General features: G+C 41.3%; 1 protein-coding gene across 6 annotated transcripts in view; it reads left to right on the top strand.

Moving 5' to 3' along the window:
* IGSF11 (immunoglobulin superfamily member 11) overlaps positions 1–16,263 on the top strand; it is a 139,670-nt gene extending 123,407 nt beyond the window's left edge. For 4 of the 6 annotated variants that reach the window (XM_069554232.1, XM_069554250.1, XM_069554259.1 and 1 more), the window contains 4 exons: positions 576–731; positions 11,674–11,796; positions 12,830–12,980; positions 14,461–16,263. In XM_069554232.1, the coding sequence (XP_069410333.1) occupies positions 576–731; positions 11,674–11,796; positions 12,830–12,980; positions 14,461–14,920 (890 nt within the window). In that variant the 3' untranslated portion in view covers positions 14,921–16,263. The remainder of the gene's footprint in view (positions 1–575; positions 732–11,673; positions 11,797–12,829; positions 12,981–14,460) is intronic. The other 2 variants (XM_069554241.1, XM_069554282.1) reach the window with 1 other exon arrangement.
* The last annotated feature ends 377 nt before the right edge of the window (positions 16,264–16,640 follow it).

Raw genomic sequence — 16,640 nt, 5'->3', positions numbered from 1 at the left:
ATATAAGTGGAGTCATACATTATTTTTCTTTTTAGAACTGAATTTTTCACTTAACATTATATTCTCTGGCTTCATCCATGTTGTAGCCTGTGTCAGAATTTCCTTATCCATTGTATGTCCATACTATATTTTGTTCATCCATTCATCTATAGACACTTGGGTTATTTCCACTTTTTAGCTATTGTGAATAATGCCGCTGTGAACTTGTGTGAATTCAGTAATGCTTTTAAAAGCAATACGTCGACAGAAGGATTTAAAAAATTATTTGAGAACACATCTTTGGAGGAAAAAAACAGTGAAACGAAAACTATAAGGTATCTTGAAAATATAATCAGAAGGTGTTGCCCTTTTTACATATTTGCTCCCTGCCAGCTGAAGTTGTTGGCCCTGCGCTCATGACCAAGTCCTGTGAATAAGCACACACTGTTCACTGGCTTTGCTCACGAGGTGGTCTTCTGGTATGTGTTCCCCAACAGTGCTATCTGAGGCTCCAGTGTGCTGAGTGTTGATGTCTCTGCTGTCATCCTCTGGCTCATGGTAAATGTATCCTCTGTTACTTACCCTTCTTGTTACAGTTCCCCCTTCTGCCCCACACTGCCAAATCCAAGGGTCACAGGATATCGGCAGCGATGTCATCCTGCTCTGTAGCTCAGAGGAAGGCATTCCTCGACCAACTTACCTTTGGGAGAAGTTAGACAATACCCTCAAACTACCTCCAACAGCCACTCAGGGTATGTATGGTGTTGCTTTGTCCATTTAATTCATTATCATGGAAAATTTCAATTTGCAGGTGATTCACAAGGTAATTAACTTTAATAGATTTTGAAAAAGAGCACACTGTATTTGTAACTGCTGAAAATTTATCAGGATTGTTTTGTGTTTTCAGCTTTAAAGAGTATAAAAATATTTTCTTTCATCTTCTCATTGCTGACTTTATGAAATGTATCTTATCCAGTGGTAACTATATATGGAAATTGTTTCTTTGTAGTGAAGATTTAAAATAGCTAATTGGTAGTTTCTTTGAATTGCTAACTGTAAAACAATCCTTGAAGTTTATAACTGAGAATCTACTTCCTACTTAAGAAACGATTGCCTGTGTTAGTATGAGAAACATCCACATAGTCATGAGAGGGTTAATCATCCTTTTCAGCCTCAAGTCTAATTAGAGGAGGAAGATGGGAAAGAGAGCAGCAAAAGGCCTCAGATCATGGGAGATCCAGGCGTTGATCACAGCAGACAGGTAAAGATGGAGGAGGCATGAGTATCATCAAGGGCTTTCTGCATGTAAATCCAGCTGCTTAGATTTGATATTAAAGGAGACACCCTTGAAAACTGAGGAAAACTTATGAAATGAGGGAAATTCTAGAATTATACATATAATTTCTATTTCAAGGAAATAAATTTTTGCCATCTTGTGTGTTACATCACCTCTAATACAGATCATTTCTCTTCTAGCATTCTCAGGGAAGATTTACAGATCTTAACTTAAGAAGCTGACAATTAATGGAGAGGTCCCAAACAACCTTAGTTATGCTTGATAAGTCTGAATCGTATTGATGGTGTATACTTGTCATGGGAAGAAAAGTCCCAAGTTCTGTGGTGAAGTTGGACATTAAAGAACCAGGATCACCAGCCTCTTAAGAGCTTTTCAGTTTCCTTTAAGAATCCCCACAGAAATTATTAATGGATCTTCCTATCACTTTTTAATTAACCTATCCCAGTATTATTTTAAAAAGCGTTTTTCACCATAACAACTTCTGGGTTATTCTAACAATGATGACTGCAGTGCTGTTGTTCCCTACTGACTGTTTATTGCTGGATGTTTCAACCATACTGTGAGGCTAAATAGCTTTGTGGGTGTGGGGGTGTGTGTGTGTGTGTGGACTGATCTGTTAATCTTAATGTTGTAAGTGGTATGTTTAGAATAGCTCTTGTCTTTATATCCTGAAAACTATATTCAAGTCCTAGATTTTCCAGTAACTATTTCTATGACAGTTCACTTCGTTGGGCCTGTGTTATCTGTTTTGTGTGTGTGTTGTCTTTTTGTAAAATAAAGGGATTTAACAATATCATCTCCAACACCTCTGTATCAGCATTAAGATTCTATGATTTATAACATTTCTTTGAAATATTGGGCTGGGTTTGGAATTAAATGAAAGTTTAAAAATGATTGTATGTAACTTGTGAGTATCTATACAAGGAGCCTTCCATACCTACTTGTTTCTTAATAAATAGATAGTAGTTAAATTTTTTGATATCTTCTTTGCAACTTGCATATTCTTTGGTACTTGAGCTGTAAAAGTGAACATGAATGCCAGTGATGACAGCATGTGTCTTGTAATTCCAACTCTGGATTGGTTATCAGACTTAACTTTGGATAACTTCATGTATTATAATAATACACATTAAATGAGTCTGATTTTTAATTAAATTCACCTCTTAATATCTGCATTAATCCAATAGACAAAATAGCATATAATCCCAAAATAACTTAGAAATCTTTTAGAAGATTTATTTTACTAATGTGTATACATTTGCTTAATATAAATTCAATGTGTATTCCTGAGAAAAGAGTAACTGACTCCAGAAGAGGGCACCCCAGAAGTCTGAGTAGTGACAGAGCATAATATTTGGGGATTAGAACTGACCATGTATAGGGGCTTGCTTAAAGGAGATCCTTCTAGGACAAATCTGGGACAGTGTGAACATTGAAATAATAATGTAATCCACTGAATACAGTGAGAATCCCTGAATCGGCCTTACAGATAGCTGTGAAAAGAAGAGAGGCGAAAGGCAAAGGAGAAAAGGAAAGATACAAGCATCTGAATGCAGAGTTCCAAAGAAGAGCAAGAAGGGATAAGAAAGCCTTCTTCAGTGATCAATGCAAAGAAATAGAGGAAAAGAACAGAATGGGAAAGACTAGAGATCTCTTCAAGAAAATTAGAGATACCAAGGGAACATTTCATGCAAAGATGGGCTCGATAAAGGACAGAAATGGTATGGACCTAACAGAAGCCAAAGATATTAAGAAGAGGTGGCAAGAATACACAGATGAACTGTACAAAAAAGATCTTCACGACTCGGATAATCACGATGGTGTGATCACTCACCTAGAGCCAGACATCCTGGAATGTGAAGTCAAGTGGGCCTTAGAAAGCATCACTACGAACAAAGCTAGTGGAGGTGATGGAATTCCAGTTGAGCTATTTCAAACCCTGAAAGATGGTGCTGTGAAAGTGCTGCACTCAATATGCCAGCAAATCTGGAAAACTCAGCAGTGGCCACAGGACTGGAAAAGGTCAGTTTTCATTCCAATCCCAAAGAAAGGCAATGCCAAAGAATGCTCAAACTACCGCACAACCCCTGCTGATAGACATAAATAAATGGGGGAGAGAGGAGAGCATTTTCTTACGTTAGAACGGCTACCAGTGTCGGTAGAAGGAATGACCGTTGGAAAATCATCCCCAGTGTCGAAATAGGAGCTGCCGTTTGATGAGAAACATGTTTACTAGTTCCAAAGTATTTTCCCACAAATAACTTACTAGTTACAAAGAGTAAATAGTAACTTTATAGTAGAGAGGCCTGGTGGACACCACTGTAACCACACAACCAGTGTTGTGGCAAACTGCTGTTGTATGCCTCATGTCTTATGGTGTGAGAAGGACACAGCATCATTGCTTCAGCGTTTCTGTCAAAACACATCACCTGAGTCCAATCACGAGGAAATATCCAGCAGGGGATGAAGACACAGGCAAACTGTCCTAGACTGAAAGAGACTGAGGAGTCAGAGAACAAACTTAATGGTTGCTAGGTGGGGGCGAGGGGGATGGGGGAAGGGATAGCTGGGGAGTTTGGGATGGACGGGTGCACACCGCTGTATGTAAATGGGTAACCAACAAGGACCTACTGTATAGCACAGGGGGCTCTGCTCAATATTCTGTGGCAGCCTGGATGGGAGGGGAGTTTGGGGGAGGATGGGTACATGTATATGTATGGCTGAGCCCCTTTGCTGTTCCCCTGAAACTATCACAACATTGTTAATTGGCTGTACCCCAGTACAAAATACAGAGTTAATAAAGAGAGACCAAAGAGTTAAAACAACTAAGTGTAATACAGAATCCTAGATTACAAACTGGACAGGGGAAGAAATAGCTATAAAGGACGTTACTGGGCAATGGATAAAATCTGAGTTTAAACTGAATAATACTGTTGTAGCAATATTTAATTTCTTGACTTTGATACTTGTCCTGTGATTATGTAATGTCTTTGTCCTTAGGAAATACTAAGTACTTAGTGATAAAAAGGTGCAATGTTGTCTACTTGCTCTTACATGGTCCAGGAGGATATTTCTGTTAAATTCCGAGGAAATAATAACCAAATAGGGCAAAATATAAATAACTGTGAAATCTGAGTAGATGATATATGATACACAAGAATTCCTGGTAGTATTCTTTCAATTTTCTATAAACTAAAAGTTATGTCACAATAAAAGTTACCAAAAAGTTGTTTTTGTATAGTTTATATGTGGATGCTAAAGACTGAAGAAATTTAGAACCAGCATCCTTTGGAGATGCAGTTTGTTTTCATACAGAGGAATTACAAAGTGGATTTAGTATTGTACTTTTGGCATATAAATACTTTGAATTCTAAAAGGGGTGGAAACTATATTTGATGGATATTAATTGAAGCAAAATACAGCAGTTTGGCCCTTGTTCCATTAGGCCTGTACAGTTGGCCCAGGTCCCATTGAGACGGTTCATCAGCCTTTGCATCAGTGGTTCTGATCCAGGGACAGTTTCACTTGGTGATGTCTGGAGACACTTTGAGTTGTCACAGCTGGGAGGAAGATGCTACTAGCAGCCAGTGGGTAGAGGCCAGGGATGCTGCTGAGCATTGTGAGGCATAGGTCAGCCTCCACAATAAAGAATTATACAGCCGCAGTGTCAATGAGTGAATTGCATTATTTCCAGACTTTAAACCATCCTCTTCTTCTGGAATAAATTCTATTTGTCATTATTTTTAAATAAATTACTAATATTTGGTATGCTTATATTTTAATAGAACTTTCTCATCTGTTTAATAGAACATCTCATCAAGTTTAATAAAACTTAATCATCTGTGATCATAAGTGAGAATGGCCCATATTTTTCTGTCTTCTATTATCCTTGCTTGAGTTTTAGTCAGAGTGTAGTTCAGTTCAGTTCAGTCACTCAGTCGTGTCCGACTCTTTGCTACCCCATGAATCGCAGCACACCAGGCCTCCCTGTCCATCAGCAACTCCCGGAGTTCACTCAGACTCACGTCCATCGAGTCAGGGATGCCATCCAGCCATCTCATCCTCGGTCGTCCCCTTCTCCTCCTGTCCCCAATCCCTCCCAGCATCAGAGTCTTTTCCAATGAGTCAGCTGTTCGCATGAGGTGGCCACAGTACTGGAGCTTCAGCTTCAGCATCATTCCTTCCAAAGAACTCCCAGAGCTGATCTCCTTCAGAATGGACTGGCTGGGTCTCCTTGCAGTATAGTAAACCCTCATAAATTGAGTTGGGTGGCCCTTCCTCATTTTTCCGTGCTCTGAAACAGCATGGATAAGAAAACATAGGTTCTCTGATGATTTTGTAGAATTCGCTTGTCAAAGCTTTGCCTTACTGTTCTGTTGTTGTTGGGTTTTTTTTTTTTTCAATAGCTCTTTGGCTACTGATTTTGTTTCTCTAATGTAGTAGGTTTAATAAGATTTTCTATACCTTTATTTTTCTAGAAAATGTCTCTTTTGTCTATGCTTATGCATAGTAGCATCAAGTTGTATTCTCTACATGAAAACCCAAGTGTGTATGTAAGAGTGCAGGTTTTGGAGTCAAGAGAATGTGGTGTGGAATCACAGCTCCAGGAACTGCTGGCTATGTGACAGCCTTGGTCTTCTTCTGTGTAAAATGGAGACAATGATAGTAACTGCCTCACAGGGTGAAATAAAGATTAAATGATAGCACATGTAAAATGTTTAGCACAACATCTGGCATGTATAAGCACTTAATAAATACTAGCATTTATATTATCATTATTATTATTATTCCCTCATGAATTTTAAAACTCTATGCATTTCTGTTCCCTCTTTCATCCCTAATTCTGTTGGTCCTTTTCATCTTTATGTTTTTAATCAATCCTGCCTAAACCAAGCTTTTGATTTTATTTATACTTTTGTATGTTGTCGTTGTTCAATCACTAAGTCTTGTCTGATTCTTTGCCACCTCACGGACTGCAGCACACCAGGCTTCCCTGCCCTTTACTGCCTCTTGGAGTTTGCTCATATTCATGTCCACTGAGTCAGTGATGCCATCCAACCATCTCATCCTCTGCCACCTGCTTCCTCTTTTTGCCTTCAGTCTTTCCCAGCATCAGGATCTTTTCCAATGAGTTGGTTCTTCTCATTAGGTATCCAAAGTATTGGAGCTTCAGCATCAGTCCTTCCAACGAATATTCAGGGTTGATTTCCTTTAGATTTGACTGGTTTAATCTCCATGCAGTCCAGGGGAGTCTCAAGACTTCTCCAGCACCACAGTTCAAAAGCATCAATTCTTTGGTGCTCAGCCTTCTTTATGGTCCACCTCTCATATCTGTACATGACTACTGGGAAAACCATAGGTTTGACTATATGGACCTTTGTCAGCAAAGTGTTATCTCTGCTTTTTAATACACTGTCTAGGTTTGTCATAGCTTTCCTTCCAAGGAGCAAATGTCTTCTAATTTCAGGGCTGCAGCCACCGTCCGCCCTGATTTTGGAACCCAAGAAAATAAAAGCTATCACTGCTTCTACTTTTTCCCGTTCTATTTGCCATGAAGTGATGGGACTGGGTGCCATGAGGCATGAGGAGCTGAAATTTGAAAAAGATTCTTAGGGTAAGCCTCCTAGAGAAGATGATATTCTAGCAAAGACTGGAAGATGTTAAAGGAATTGGGCCTGAGAATATGGGGGCTGGAGAGCATTCTAGGCAGAAGGAACAGCCAGGTGAATGGAGTCCCTGAGGCAGGAGTGTGCCTGGTGCTTTAGATGAACAGCAAAGAAACCGTTTAAATAGCCAGTAACAGTTAAAATAACACAAAAGTGCATATTAAGCATAGAGAAGCAGTGAAATTTAACAACTTTTAAACAACAGAGGCCCAGGATAGGTTGAAAAAAAGAAGACATAACTGACAGATCCACAACCCTACTGTGTAATTTTTCTCTGTTTCCCTTTTCCATCTCCATCTTAATTCAACCAACATCAACACAAAAAGGGAATAAAATTTTCTATGTCTGAAAAATTTGGCATGAAACAAAGATCAAGGCTGTTGGATACTTAACGCTGTATCATGTTTTTAAATTTTCTTTTAGAATGACAGAGTTTAAATATTAAGTATTTGTCATATTATCTTTGAATTTTTAAATAGGTTTTATTTTGTGTTAATATTCCTATTTTTATTACTTTTTATTATCAAACATTTGCATCTAATTGAAATAATTTTTTACATATTATTAAAATACATAGTATGTCATAATATATGTCATATGTTGTTCAAATAACAATAAACCATGTATTCATTGTTTTTTATGTAGAATAATTCTGAATTTTAATATAAGAAATGACTCACTGTTAATTATTATGGTCACATATTATTTTTAAAATGCATAAATCATATAACATTGAATAATTTGATTTTGTTAAGTCTGATCTCTCAACCTCAAATCCTGAGTATTAATATTTATTGGAATTTTGAGACATTTAGCATTTTCCCAATTTCTTGGCTGATTTTCCTCATAAATCAGAAAAGGATATAAATTTCTCAGGCCATGCCAAGAGGAGATTCCTACATAGAAGCCTTCCCAGGCGCTGTGCATTTTCTCACCTAGTCCTCACGGTAGCCTACGGAAGAGGAGGCAGATTCATGACCACCTAGCTAGGCAGTGACAGAACAGGCGCCACCCTGAGTCTAGAACACACACTCTCAGCCAGTTTACCATTGACTAGGCGGCAGAGAAGTGATTCTGGAACTAAGGAGAAAGGATGGAAGTGGAAATGTGTGCTTGTATTTATTTCTCTCTAAATTCCGTAGGGCTTTCTGGTGGAGGTCAGCATCTCATGTGGGATCCTTGCTGTGAACTAAAACCAAGCGGAGTGTGATGCAGTTTGTTGCTTTCCAAATTGTAGTTCCACCCTGTTAAACTTCCCCTGTTCTTTAAAAGAAAGAACATCAAAAGGATATTTATTCTACAGCTTCATTTCCGCAAGTTAGTCTGTGCCAGAGCAGGCCAAGTGAAGTGACCCATTAGGGGATTGACACCTCATTTCAGAAAGGGTCCTGCACTGTGGCGTGGAGCATCTGGGGCTGGTGGCAGAGGTGCCCCATGTCTGCGTTGCCCTGACTGCATAGAAACAGCCCTCTTCTGCTTCCTGTCTTATTGATGAATCTGTCTCATCCCCTGATGCTGTTCCAAGTTAACTCCAGCATGGTGTGTCCGCCTCATGGAAAAACACTTGTCTTAAATCACTCCACTTATGGTGTCTTTAGAGGTAAAGGGGAAAAAGGGAAAAACAGTGACTTCACCTTTTAAAAATAACTTTTCAGCATGAATCTTTACAGTTTACCTTTTCCACATGCCAGAAGGCTGCTTATTAGATCAGCTGTTAATTTTTTTCTAATTCTCTCTATGGAAATGTCAACACAATCAGTGGCTTGGTGTGAGCTGATCAAATTTCTAGACTTTCAGGATTTATGAAGACAGTAATACAGTGTGTGGAACTGGGGGGGAGTTAGTGGTCCAAAGATTATGGTTTTCTTGAATGATGACATTTGCTAATGTATTGAAGATGGATTTACACAGATGGCTTAGTTTAAGACTAACAGCACTGGGACATTGATTGCAAGGTTAGAAAATATCCTACAGATGTACCCCGGAGAATATTATGGTATTAAGTACCTTACTAGAAAGGCAAGTGGAGGTATGGTGATTATGAGCTTTGGACACAGACAGACCTGATTTTGTGTGCTGCTACTTGTGTCCTGTGCGATCTTGGACCAATTGCATAGCTTCTCTGAGCTTTGTCACCTTTGAAAAGTACAGAATATAAAACTTAAGGTTTGTAAAACTAAAGAGACATGTAAAACTCTTAGTATAGTGCATGTGGTACACAGTAGACACTCAAGCGAAGATAGCCCATTTATTTCTTTGTTGCATACCTTTCCGTGTGCTGGGTAATTTCTGAGGATGGTGATACCGTGATAAACAAGAAAAAGCCAGTCCATTATCTTAATGAGACAAGTAGGTAAGAAATGATAATAAATGGGGTAAGTTCCAGCACTAAAGAATACAGGGTGCTGGGGAACACATGGGAGAGACATTTGTGAGAGCCTGGGAAGTCAAATAGAACACAGAGGAGGAGAAAACAGTTTCCCTCCAGACCCGCCCAACTCTCTGAGTGAGTTCACTGAAAGGCCCAGACATTGGTAGCCATCAGAACTGTGTGTTCTTAAGGAAAAGGAAGTAACATGTAAGTGTGAACCAAATTACTACCAGGTATATTGACTTGGGTGTGTACAGTACAGTTCAAATGTCTAAGTAAGATATCCATTTAGTAAGAATATCCATATAGTATGGGTTGGATCATTTACATTCTTCCACTGAAAAGCAATAGCAGAAACAAAACCAAAGAAGCCCTGCTTTTCCTGGCCTGTATACTGATGTTAATTTCCGAGTGTGTTGATGATTCAGAGTCCTTGTTAACACTACCCACTGTATTATGTTAGAATGCAGCGAGATAACCCTGAGGGCGGTTGCTGTCTGGGGATCTTCGAGAGTTTGCTCATCCTCATCAGATGTCCCTCTTCTGTGCTCCCCAGCATCCTATATCCTCTGGTTATGGCACTTACCCCACTTATTATGATTTCTTGCCTACTTGTCTCATTAAAGTACAGGGCTGCGTTTGTCTGGTTCATCATTGTATCCCATCCTCAGAAATTACCTGGTACACAGAAAGGTGCTCAATAAATATTTATTTCTTAAATGACCCTGCTTCTGCCTTTGGTCTGTGAAGATTGCCAGCAGGAACTAGGTGATTCAGTCTTAGTTTCACGTCAGGGTTGTCAGCACAGTGTAGTGAGAGCCCCAGGTTTTGCCCGAGGAGTGTGGACTTTGCGCCAGAAACCGAGCCGTTAGGAGCCTTTCCTGATGTGCTGCTGTTTAGAGGAGCTGAGGTGACTGATGGTTATGTTCTGCCTAAGGGAGGCAGTGAAGCCCTGAACTAAGAGGTAAGACAGCCCTCCATCCAGCTGTAATTCCTGGTGCCCAGTTGTGTAATCTTATTACTCTTCTGAAGCCTCAGTTTCCTTATCTGTTCAATGGGATTAATAATAATAATACCTCTAAGAGTGATTGTAACAATGAGGATAATAACGTATAAAAAAGCTTGGCCAGTACTTGGCACATAGTAATAACTATTAACTTTGGTTTTTATCAAGTCATTTACATTTTGTTTATAAGGAATAAATAAATTGTCCTAATGTTGATAAATGACTGGAATGTGAAGCACTGAAATAGTTCTTTGTAATATCATTGTGATCACCTTGAAAATGCCTGGCTCAGATCTGCTGTGGGGAGCATGACTGACTGACAGCCTCAGCGGCTTCCTCCGGCATCCACCACTAATTCCCACCCAGGCAGGCTTTGCCTGGACTGCTCCCAGCCAGCCACCATTCTCAGCGGGGCTGCTAATACAGGCCTGTCCTGCAAGGAGCGAGATGCCTGAAACAGGGGACTTTGTCTCCAGCACTCCCCATCAGCCTGCTGGAAACTTCAGCAGCATTGTGCTGCAGTCTGAGACGCCCCCTCCTTTCTTCCCTCTCCCCTTCATGGTGGTCAGAATCTCCCTTCTTTCTGCAGGTTCCTCTCTGCTTCCTTTACTGCCATTGCCTCCAGTAAACCTCTTGCTTGTCTTGGTGTCCACTTTGTGGAGGAGCTGGACTTAGGAATGGTTATAATCATTACTGAAAGGGAGTAACAGTCTACACCTTGGAGCACAGAGTGGATATTTTCCTCATTAAGGATGAAGCAAATATTAGTATAATGGGTTTAACTTCATTTTTGTATTACAGCATTTCTTCAGAATTAAAATTCAGTATTTATGATCATAGATTCTCTAAAACAGGCATTAGCCAACATTTCCTCAAGGAAGGCTGCTCACCTTTAGGACCTCACATTAATCTGCAGATTAGGCTGTGAGACGGCCCTTATTTTGGACAGTCCTCTGTAGCTCTTCCTGGTGGCTCAGCTATTAAAGAATCTGCCTGCAATGTGGGAGACCTAGGCTCGATCCCTGGATTGGGAAGATCCCCTGAAGGAGGGCATGACAGCCCACTCCATTATTCTTGCCTGGAGAATCCCATGGACAGAGGAGCCTGGTGGGCAACAGTCCATGGAGTCCCAAGAGTCGGACATGACTGAGCAACTAATTTCACTTTTTTCTGTAGCAGCAGGTCTTTAACTTTATTTTATGATATAGTCTTTAACATTCATAAACCAAAAACTCTCTCCAGAAAAATGATATTGATAGTTCTTCACTGTTCATTTGTTTTTATAGCCTTCTGCTGATTTTTTTGGTTTCCTATTTTCTTTCTGAAATCCTCACCTGACTTATTTTTGTGACAGACCAGGTCCAGGGAACAGTCACTATCCGGAACATCAGCGCCCTGTCGTCAGGCTTGTACCAGTGTGTGGCTTCTAATGCCATTGGGACCAGCACCTGTCTTTTGGATCTCCAGGTCATTTCTCGTAAGTATGTGAAGTTCTGATGTCCACTCTGGTTCTGAAGTGCCAAGATCTTCATTAAACCAGGGAATGAAGAGTTTCGCTCAATGGGACTTAGGTCATTTGAAGAGAAAATAGAAATTGTTTTGATTTTAATCATTATTGAAAATGTTACCAAAATATATTAATGTACTTTTCAGCCTCAGCAATAAGACTTGTTCTTTATGAAACTGTCTTCTCCTCAGGTGTAGGTGATTTGATCATTAGAATCAAATCAGTTCTGATTGTGTAGCGCTGGAGACATAAAAATTTGGAGTGACCTTCTGGTCATTGCAAGACCTTTTTTGTATTTTCTTCTAATCCCTTATGTCTGCTAAAATGTTGGGTGCCCAGGTCATACCTAAGTAGAGCAGACATTTTTTCTCTAGTTGAGAATCCTGGGTTATTTGAATTCCAGCTGCAAAAGGGAATAATCTAAGAGGAGGTGATAAATTATCCTGCTGCTTGCTGGGTTCACTGTGGGCAGGTTAGGCAATTAGTCAGCTTCCCGGGTGGCTTAAGAATCCACCTGTAGTGCAGGAGACCTGGGTTCAATCCTTGGGTCGGCAAGATCCCCTGGAGGAGGGCATGGCAGTCCACTCCGGTATTCTTGCCTGGGGAATCCCATGGACAGAGTAGTCTGGCAGGCCACAGTCCATAGATTGCAGAGAGCTGGACACAGCTGAAGCGACTTAGCGTGCACGCACACAGAGAAGCAATCAGGTACGGTCTTTTTCCTACTCTGCTGTGGCGGTGACTCTCCTGCAGCTGTGAGTTGTCTGACTGTTTATTCATTCAATAAATGTTTGTGAGCCTGTTGTTTTAGTCCTAGCCACTGGGGATACAGAAAGTTAGGCAAGATTTAACTTTAGATGGGTGCAATACTGTAGGCAGTTTTGTGCATTTTAAGAAGATTCTTGCGTAGTCTTAACTATTTATGAAGTTGTATGAGCATATTCTATTTCTCTCTCTCTCTCTCTCCTTTTTTCTTTAAATATACCTTAAATATATTTTGCAGCCCAGCCCAGGAGCATTGGACTAATAGCTGGAGCCATTGGCACTGGTGCAGTTATTATCATTTTTTGCATTGCACTAATTTTAGGGGCATTCTTTTACTGGAGAAGCAAAAATAAAGAGGAGGAGGAAGAAGAAATTCCTAATGAAATAAGGTTTGTGTGTCAGATAATTTATCCTGACATTGGCATACCCAGTGTCTGTGTTTCTATTCCATTTCTATTTGGCAACTAAGGTTTCTTTGCTAATCTTACAACTTTAACCCAGACAGTTTAAAGTAGCCAAATGATCGTTTCTTGTAAGTTACGTCACTCGTTCTCATTGACTGCTCAGCTTTATTTACTGGATCATGGATGGGGAGCAGCGGCTAGTCTGGCGTGTGCCCACTGAGGAGGTCACAAGTGAAGAATCTCCTCATTTCCTCCCATAGCTTCAGGGTGGGTGGGGTTAGGTGGCTGCCATAGTAGAAAAATTACTTTAGAACATGTCTTTAATATTGGCATTTATACATGATGAGATCGTAAACAAGAAAGAATACCACCTGTATGGATAGACCAAACCAATGTGACTTGGTTGAAAACAACTGAGTGGAGAACGTGAACATCGCAAGGAAAGAATGTCAAATGATATTGAGAGAAAGGTGACCCTCTGTGTATTGTGGGAATAAGGGGGTTCAGGCTCAGGCTTAGACGGCATCACGTCAATATCCTTATTAAAAATGACATGCACAGCTCCAGTCTGTTCTGTCTGCCCTCGTGCCTCGAGCCTTTCCCTTTGGCTCCCACCCTCTTCCTGGACCATACTTGGGGTCCCTCTTCCTGGACCATACTTGGGGTCCCTCTTCATGCATCTCTTCAATACATTCCCCGATCAGGTCCAAGACTAATCCAGGTGCCACATTCTCACAGTTGACTTAGGCCCTTGTCTTGGGTAGAAGAGCTCTTTTTTTTTTTCATATGAAACATCTAATAAAATGCCTGGCGCTCAAGAAATGTTAGGTGAATTAGTTAGCATCTTAGATTAAGTTAAGAACGTGTCTTAGGCTCTTATAAGTCTTAAGGGTTTGCACAGATTTCGTCCCAGTGTAAGACTAATGGGAAAAACCTCTCATCAGCACACCACAGCGATTTCCCAAATACCCCAAAATGCACATCAAGCCAGCCCTAGTAGTTTTTTGAAGTTGCTACATCCATAGGACAGTTTCTTCGCTATTTTATAGCAGCTAGCTCAGTGGATTTCTTCATGAACTATTTTCCTATTTAGAGCACTATGTGTACACACACACACACACACACACACACACATGTGCACGCATATATATATATATATATATATATATATTTCAACTACATTGAAAGACATAGTCTTTGGAAGATTTGATAGTACTTTGTTTTCTCTTGGAGACTGAGACGCTGAGGGAGAATTTTTCTTAAGCATTGTCTTAAAGGGAATGAACGTCAGCACCGAGGCCTGGTGTTTGCCTTGCTTGCTTTCCTGAGCACAGTGTGGTCTGTCCTGAGGGGGTGAATTTCACAGACATGTTAGCCTAAATATGAGAAGAAAGAGTCCTAGGCAGAAGGGTAGGGTGGACATCAGGTAAATTCTGACAACACCTTTGCTTTTGTTCATTTTCAGAGAGGATGATCTTCCACCCAAATGTTCTTCTTCTGCCAAAGCATTTCACACGGAGATATCCTCCTCGGAGAACAACACACTGACCTCTTCCAATACCTACAACAGCCGCTACTGGAGCAGCAACCCCAAAGTGCACAGGAACACGGAGTCTTTCGGCCACTTCGGTGACTTGCGCCAGTCCTTTTCCCTCCACTCGGGCGATGCCAGCGTGCCAGCCATCTATGCCAACGGCAGCCATCTGGCCCCAGCCCCGCATAAGACTCTGGTAGTGACAACCCACAGAGGGTCGTCACCGCAGGCCGCGTCCAGGAGCAACGGTTCCGTAGGCAGGAAGGCCCGGCCTCCGCCTGTCCCGTCACTGCACGCACACTCCTACACCGTCAGCCAAGCCGCCCTGGAGCGCATCGGCGCTGTCCCTGTCATGGTGCCAGCCCAGAGTCGTGCCGGGTCCCTGGTATAGGACGCCGGCGGAGGGAATGTGCAGACAAGAAGCTAAGGATGCCCTCATTCCCGGGGGAGGGTGGGGTGGCAGAGCGCTGGGAAGGACAATTTCCTGACAATGATCCTAGTAAAAAGCACAGAGAAGGAGGCCGTGCTGTGACCTGGCCACTAAGATTTGTAAACCGAGCTGGAATGTTCCAGCATGAAGACATATTCCCCCACCCGAGTGGTCTCAGGATTCCATTCAGAAAGCTGGATCTCACAGATGTGCCAAGCCAAGGAAGGAGGGTAAAAGCAGAGTAGCACTGAAAACCCATCTGCAGTCCAGACGGGCTTGTTTTTTTAATTCGCGCCTAACGTAATAATTTTTCAAGAGAATAAAGTGCCACATGGAGTTTAAATAATGAAATTATTTCAAAAGGTAGGTGTCTTTAGAAAACATACTGAGCACCCCTGTACATCGTCTGGCCTCTCCCCATCCCCTCCCGCTGTAGGGGCCAAATGGCATAAATGGCGAGTGTTGGTCTTCACAGGGCTCGCTGTTGTATCATAGAATCAAAACTTTTTACACCAACAAAAGTCAGTAAGGAATGGGTGAAAACTAGAAACTTCTTGGAGAAGCCCTGTCATATTTATTTATTTATCTCTTCCTGGACCATGAATTTCATATTTGGAGTACTTCTATATTGACAGATTATTGCCTGTCTATGTTTTTCTGGGGTCTTTTGTAGGTCCATGACGATTACTGTTCCTTATTTCCTGGGAAAATATTTTTAAAAAGAAAACTTTTTTTTTTTTTTTTTAAAGAAAATAAGTGAGAGGCTTTGGGTTAGGAAGGTAAAGACTACTATTAACACCATGTTCATTGAGATTATGTGGCTTGAACCTGGCAGGAGGCCCTTCATGAAAGACCTGGGTCATGCAGGCGTGTGGAAAGGAATTCCTGGCAGCCTGTCAGAGCAGGGCCGTCCAGGTCTCCCTTGCTGTCACACCTGGCCGCTGTTAATGAGGGCAGCACCCCAGGCCTTTGTACTGTGGGAGGTAACTTTTTCCTTGTTTGACAAGTTGAGGTTTCTAGGTTGTTAAAGGGAGGCAGGAGTTGCTTTGTGGCGGTTTGCTTTTTGTTTCTATAATGATTAGATTTGCAAAAGAGAAAAGACCCAGACAAAAGGAATGTCTTCAGATATGCTCCTGGGAGGCTCTGCCCTGTACTTGTCACAGCTCAGGGTTGCAGTTTTGCCCTAGTGCGTTTTACACCACTGTAAAGAGACCCTCTGTGGTCCGTTACCTAGCCTGGGAGCCCACCAGGTGATCCACAGACTCTCCACACTCTGCGTGCTCTGTAGCTCTGGCCGTGCTTGTGTTGGTGACAGTCTCGCCTTAATCACACTCTAAGCAACACACGAATGGTTTCGTCCCAGATTTGTTTCCTAAATTTTTTATGATTCTGACCCTGTGATCCGATCAGGCCATCTTTTCTTTCCCCGTTATTGCCTTTCATTCTGTCATCCCACTATGCTTTTTGCCCTCTTCTCCTGCAAGAACAGTCGTCACAGGAAGTGGCCTCCTGGTTTTCAGACTTATTTGAATAATGGAAACCAACAGCTGCTGCATACATTATTTTTCCAGGAGGGCTAAGCTCTGAACCTGGCCACTGCAACCATCCCAATATTGATGAAAAGCTGAATTTACTTCAGCATTACTTATATTTTCCATTTGATGGTTCTTGACTTTGTAAA

Source organism: Ovis canadensis, chromosome 1 (genome assembly GCF_042477335.2).
Source record: "Ovis canadensis isolate MfBH-ARS-UI-01 breed Bighorn chromosome 1, ARS-UI_OviCan_v2, whole genome shotgun sequence".
Lineage (NCBI taxonomy): Eukaryota > Metazoa > Chordata > Mammalia > Artiodactyla > Bovidae > Ovis > Ovis canadensis.
Note: the sequence above shows the minus strand (reverse complement) of the source record. Positions and strands in the feature narration are given on the sequence as shown.